The sequence below is a fragment of the Salvelinus sp. IW2-2015 genome, unplaced genomic scaffold (assembly GCF_002910315.2).
Source record: "Salvelinus sp. IW2-2015 unplaced genomic scaffold, ASM291031v2 Un_scaffold4262, whole genome shotgun sequence".
Taxonomy (NCBI): domain Eukaryota; kingdom Metazoa; phylum Chordata; class Actinopteri; order Salmoniformes; family Salmonidae; genus Salvelinus; species Salvelinus sp. IW2-2015.
Genome location: NW_019945533.1, coordinates 24,016 through 30,908, shown reverse-complemented (window position 1 = coordinate 30,908; position 6,893 = coordinate 24,016). Strand labels below are relative to the sequence as shown.

At 47.9% G+C, this 6,893-nt stretch overlaps 1 protein-coding gene across 1 annotated transcript in view; it reads right to left on the bottom strand.

The window, feature by feature from the left end:
* LOC112077085 (dynein axonemal heavy chain 6-like) overlaps positions 1-6,893 on the bottom strand; it is a gene marked incomplete at its 5' end in the record, with an annotated part of 30,437 nt that overhangs the window by 3,668 nt on the left and 19,876 nt on the right. Inside the window, 3 exon segments of the mRNA XM_024143683.2 lie at positions 2,334-2,475; positions 5,111-5,275; positions 5,460-5,585. Coding sequence (XP_023999451.2) covers positions 2,334-2,475; positions 5,111-5,275; positions 5,460-5,585 — 433 coding nt within the window.

Genomic DNA, 6,893 nt, shown 5'->3' with positions numbered 1-6,893 from the left:
AGCCTACCGGGCGCGGGCGGGGCCTGCTGCCCATTTAGAAGGCCCTATCAGCTGCCTCCACATCTCAGTTCCCACAACACAGGCCGGAGCCTAGTCTCAGACCTATTCCCGGCCCAGCAAGCACAACAGACTGTCAACTCCCTTTAAACACACAAGCTTCACAGATAGTCAACCACACAGTACAGTCTGGACACAGCTGTCACAGATAATAGTCTAACACACAGCGTACAAGATTAGACCACAGTTCACAGATAGATAGTCTAACACACAGCAGCTACAGTCTGGACACAGCTGTACTAGTAAGTCTAACACACAGCTTACAGGTCTGGGACACAGCTGTCACAGACAGATAGTCTACCACAGCTGTACATCTGGAACAGACTGTCACAGATCGACAGTCTAACACAACAGCTTACAGTCTGGACACAGCTGTCACAGATCAGTAGTTCTAACAACAAGCTTACAGTCTGGACCCACCAGCTTGTCACAATAGACAGTCAACACACAGCGACAGTCTGGGACACAGCGTCACAGATAGACTAGTCTAACACACAAGCTTACAAATCTAGAACAGCTGTCACAGATAGATAGGTAACACACAGGCGTAACAGTCTGGACACAGCTGTCACAGATGATAGCTAACACACAGCGGTCACAGATAGATAGTCTAACACACGCTTACAGTCTGGGACACAGCTTCACAGAATACAGTCTAACACACAGCTTACAGTCTGGACACAGCTGTCACAGACAGCTAACCACAGCGTACAGTCATAGACCACAGCTGTCACAGATAGATAGTCTAACACACAGCTTTACAGTTCTGGACAGCTATCACAGATAGACAGTTAACACACAGCGTCTACAGTCAGACACAGCTGCACAAAGTCTAACCACACAGCTTCAGTCTGACACAGCATGTCACAGATAGATAGGCAACACAACAGCTTACAGTCTAACACAGGTTTGTCACAGATAGCTAACACCACAGCTACATCTGGACAGCTGTCACAGATGAATATGTAACCACATCGTACAGTCGTGGACACAGCTGCACCAGCAATAGATATCTAACACACAGCGTACAGTTCTAGACACAGCTGTCACAGATAGATAAGTCTAACACAGCTTTACAGTCTTAGATACAGCTGTCCAGATTAGATAGTCTAACACACAGCACAGTCTGACAACAGCTGTCACAATAGCAGTCTAACACACAGCGTTACAGTCTAGACACAGGCTGTCACAGATAGACATCTAACACAAGTACAGTCTGGACACAGTGTCACAGATAGTCTAACACACAGCTTACATCTGGCAACACAGCTTCACAGATATACGTCTAACACAACAGCGTACAGTCTGGACACAGCTGTCACAGATAGATAGTCTAACACACAGCGGAACAGTCCTAGACACAGCTGTCTCACAGAAGAGTCTAACACACAGCTTTACATCTGACGCAGTAACTGTCACAAGATCGAATAAGTCTAACACAACAGCGTACAGTCGAGACATCAGCTGTCACAGATAATAGTCTAACACACACTTACAGCTAGACACAAGCTGCACAATAGATAGATTAACACACAGCCTTACAAGTCTGGGACCAGCTTCACAGATAGATAGGCTAACACACAGACTTACATCTGACACAGGTGTCACAGCATGTAGTCGAAACACCAAGCTTACAGTCTGACACAGCTGTCACAGAAGATATCTAGACACACAGCCGTACGACACAGCTGTCCAGATGAAGACACAGTACTTGACACAAGTCACAGATAGATAGTTAAACAACAGCGTACAGTCTGGACACAGCTTGCTCACGAAACTAAGTCTAACACACAGCCATACAGTCTGAACACAGCTAGTCACAGATGATAGTTAAACACCACGAACAGCTCTACAGTACTGGACAGGTCACAGATAGATCAGTCTAACACTTCAAACAACTGCTATGATCATGATAATAACTATTGAGTTTGCTGAACGCTCATACGGATTAGTGTGTTTATGAATTAGTGGTGTCCGTGCTGATTGATTGGATGGTTAGTGTGGAGTTTCACCCCCCTGTTTTCTAGTGATGTATCAAAAGTGACCATCATCAAGCTATCATCTGTGACTCAAGTCTGGTCTGGAGGACCAGCTTCTCCCAGATAGACAACACAACCTCTCCTCCCCGCTGACTCTCGCCTTTCTACCTCATTAAAGAGGTTCAGTGCTGTGTGTGTCTGTGGTTGTCTTGTTGATGACCAGTGTTGAACTTGCGTCCTCCCCAATGACCGTGTGGCGGGACGGAAAAAAGGAGGATAACAAAAATGCACACGAACCCGAGGGTGCTGCCCGCCCTGGCGCCCCGTACAAAGCGGCCCCACCCCGGAGCGCGACCGGCGGCCGGCCGCCGGTCTGAAGCTGGTCCTCCAGACCAGACTTGGTCACAGTGAAGTTGATGATGGTCACTTTGATACACACCTAGAAAACAGGGGGGTGAACTCCACACATCAACAACCAATCAAATCAGACCAACCACTAATCATAACACACTAACCAGTATGAGCTTCAGCAAACATCCACTTTAGTTATTAATGAATCCTAGCAGTTGTCTCTGTATGTTAGACTGTCTATCTGTGACACTGTGTCCAGACTGTAAGCTGTGTGTTAAACTATCTATCTGTGACAGCTGTGTCTAGACTGTAAGCTGTGTGTTAGACTATCTATCTGTGACAGCGTGGTCTAGACTGTAACGCTGTGTGTTAGACTATCTATCTGTGACAGCTGTGTCTAGACTGTACGCTGTGTGTTAGATTATCTATCTGTGACAGCTGTGTCCAGACTGTAAGCTGTGTGTTAGACTATTATCTGTGACACCTGTGTCCAGACTGTAAGCTGGTGTTAGACTATCTATCTGTGACAGCTGTGTCCAGACTGTAAGCTGTGTGTTTAGACTATCTATCTGTGACAGCTGTGTCTAGACTAAGCTGTGTGTTAGACTATCTATCTGTGACAGCTGTGTCTAGACTGTACGCTGTGTGTTTAGACTATCTATCTGTGACACCTGTTGTCCAGACTGTAAGCTGTGTGTTAGACTATCTATCTGTGACAGCTGTGTCTAGACTGTACGCTGTGTGTTAGACTATCTATCTGTGACAGCTGTGTCCAGACTGTACGCTGTGTGTTAGACTGTATATCTGTGACAGCTGTGTCCAGACTGTAAGCTGTGTGTTAGACTATCTGTGACACCTGTGTCCAGACTGTAAGCTGTGTGTTAGACTGTCTATCTGTGACAGCTGTGTCTCAGACTGTACGCTGTGTGTGTTAGACTGTCTATCTGTGACAGCTGTGTCCAGACTGTAAGCTGTGTGTTAGACTATCTATCTGTGACAGCTGTATCTAGACTGTAAGCTGTGTGTTAGACTATCTATCTGTGACAGCTGTGTCTAGACTGTACGCTGTGTGTTAGACTATCTATCTGTGACAGCTGTGTCCAGACTGTACGATGTGTGTTACACTATCTATCTGTGACAGCTGTGTCCAGACTGTAAGCTGTGTGTTAGACTATCTGTGACACCTGTGTCTAGACTGTACGCTGTGTGTTAGACTATCTATCTGTGACAGCTGTGTCCAGACTGTAAGCTGTGTGTTAGACTATTCTGTGACAGCTGTGTCTAGACTGTACGCTGTGTGTTTAGACTATCTATCTGTGATAGCTGTGTCCAGACTGTAAGCTGTGTGTTAGACTATCTATCTGTGACAGCTGTGTCTAGAATGTACGCTGTGTGTTAGACTGTTCTGTGACAGCTGTGTCCAGACTGTAAGCTGTGTGTTAGACTGTATATCTGTGACAGCTGTGTCCAGACTGTAAGCTGTGTGTTAGACTATCTATCTGTGACCGCTTGGTGTTAGACTATCTATCTGTGACAGCTGTGTCCAGACTGTAACGCTGTGTGTTACACTATCTATCTGTGACAGCTGTGTCCAGACTGTAAGCTGTGTGTTAGACTGTATATCTGTGACAGCTGTGTCCAGACTGTACGCTGTGTGTTAGACTATCTATCTGTGACAGCTGTGTCCAGACTGTAAGCTGGTGTTAGACTATCTATCTGTGACAGCTGTGTCCAGACTGTAAGCTGTGTGTTAGACTGTCTGTGACAGCTGTGTCCAGACTGTAAGCTGTGTGTTAGACTGTCTGTGACAGCTGTGTCCAGACTGTAAGCTGTGTGTTAGACTATCTATCTGTGACAGCTGTGTCCAGACTGTACGCTGTGTGTTAGACTATCTATCTGTGACGCTGTGTCTAGACTGTAACGGCTGTGTGTTAGACTATCTATCTGTGACAGCTGTGTCCAGACTGTAAGCTGTGTGTTAGACTATCTGTGACAGCTGTGTGTTTAAAGGGAGTTGACAGTCTGATTGTGCTTTGCTGGGCCCGGGGAATAGGTCTGAGACTAGCTCGGCCCTGTGTTGTGGGACTGAAGAGTGCTGGAGCAGGCTGATAGGGCCTTCAAATGGCAGCAGGCGCCGCGCCCGTAGGCTGGGTGAACTAAGGGGCATGGCTGTCTGGCAGGTGGGCAAGGCTGTTCACAGCAACCACCCATCATCATGGCCTGTGCCAGGCTGACAGCTCCCTGTGTGAGCCAACTGCTTACAGTTTCCTAGTGCCAACGTCTGGCATGGAGAGAGAGAGGGCAGGGTGTGTGTGTGAGCGTCTAATGTGGTGATTTTATGTTTTTTGTGTGGTTGAGAAACAGGTGAGAAACCAGATGCTTTACTACAGTTATTATAAACATGTATGTATCCCTTTCAATTGGTTGGCATTGGTTTTGACAAACTAAAAAGGAAATACCAATTATTCTGAGTAAATTGCTCTGGGGTGAAAACATGACCCATCTGGTACTGAGGCAAAGCAAACATGATCCATCTGGTACTGAGGCAAAGCAAACATGACCCATCTGGTACTGAGGCAAAGCAAACATGACCCAGGCCATATTAATATAGACTGAAATGGACTGCATTCCAAAACTGCTGGGTAGAATAAATCACTAGCCTGTCAGGTTTTTTACCAGTGTTTGTCTGAAGGCTGGTGCTAATGTCAGGTTGTTTGACCCACCTCAGGGCAGTAGTGGGGGTTGGCCATCTTGGTGGTCATGTAGAACCTGAATTTCTTGTTGTAGTCAATGTCGGAGTCTCCGAGGCGGATGAGGGTGCGACCGCCCGCCACAAACGTCTGCTTCAGCAGGATGGGCTCCAGAGCCGGGTCCACAGTCTCCTTCAGCTACTCACACACAACCAGGACACAAAATGGACGTCACGCTGGTCACTTTTACCATTCTTCCTATTCCAAGTCAACTCACTCAGGTCTGTTTGCTAACTCTAGACCCAAAATGGAGGTTAGAACTGTCCCCTGAGACTAATCTCCATGGTGAATCGTGACCTACAATGGCTGCCATAGTACTGACCTCCTCCAGCAGTACGGGCATGCCCATGCGGATGGCGTTCTCCAGGGTTCGCAGGAAACCAGAGTCGGTCAGCTTGATCACCTTCAGACCGTTCTTGGTCTCCTTGGAACGGATCCAACGGTTGGCCTGGAGACGGACCAGACACAGTTACATAAAGCATTTTAAATGAGGGATCARTTGTTTTGTTTCAGGTAGGTTGTGATTGTGTAGCTAAATCATCTCAATGSCACAAGGGACAGAACTTCCATATTGTCCCTTTAAAGTATTCATGTGACCACCATTGAGGGGTCATGAAAATTCCTCTCATACCAGAAAGTCACTATATTGCCCATGACAGAGGTGTCCAACTCATTCCACAGAGGGCAGAGTGTCTCCGGGTTTTCGCTCCTCTCTTGTACTTGATTGATGAATTAAGGTCACTAATTAGTCAGGAACTCCACACACCTGGTTGTCTAGGGCTTAATTGGAAAGAAAAAACTAAAACCTGCAGACACTAGGCCCTCCATGGAATGAGTTTGACACCCCTGGTGATTCATGAACCCGGCAGGTCTGAATCACTCTCATCGACATGAATGAAAACTGACAAACAGAACTGCACTACATTTGAGTCAGTCGACAGACAAGCCGTGTGTGTGTGAGTCTATTTGTGTGCGTTTTAGARGGTCTGCGCCAGCCGAACAATGAAGTGTCCCCATGCTAGGCTGTCAGCAAGCCTCCCTGCCTGCTTAACTCCCTGTCTCTCCCCATCTCCATCGCGGCCTGTGCATGGCAGACAGAACCAGTCAACAGACCGCTCCCTGGGGCAGCGGCCCAAAGAAAGAGAGGAGAAGGAGAAAGAAACAAAAGATGACAGGAAGCAACATAAGAGGTGTCAGGGGACTGGAGCTAAGAGTCAAACTACAGAGTGGCCATCTGATGAGTCTCAGGGGATATGAAAATTACGTAGGCTGGGTGTCTGGGGAATGGGAGTCAGGGTTTGTTCCAGGCTGGGGTCTGGGAATGGGAGTCAGGGTTTGTTCCAGGCTGGGGTCTGGAAATGGGAGCAGGGTTGTTTCCAGGCTGGGGTCTGGGAAGGGAGTCAGGGTTTGTTCCAGCTGGGGTCTGATGGGAGTCAGGGTTTGTTCCAGGCTGGGGCTGGAATGGGGGTCAGGGTTTGTTCCAGGCTGGGGTCTGGGAATGGAGTCAGGGTTTGTTCCAGGCTGGGGTCTGGGAATGGGAGCAGGGTTTGTTCCGGCTGGGGTCTGGAATGGGAGTCAGGGTTTGTTCCAGGCTGGGGTCTGGGAATGGAGATCAGGGGGTTCCAGGCTGGGGTCTGGGAATGGGAGTCAGGGTTTGTTCCAGGCTGGGGTCTGGGAATGGGAGTCAGGGTTTGTTCCAGGCTGGGGTCTGGGAATAGGGAGTCAGGGTTTGAGCCAACTAACAGCAGTGCAACAC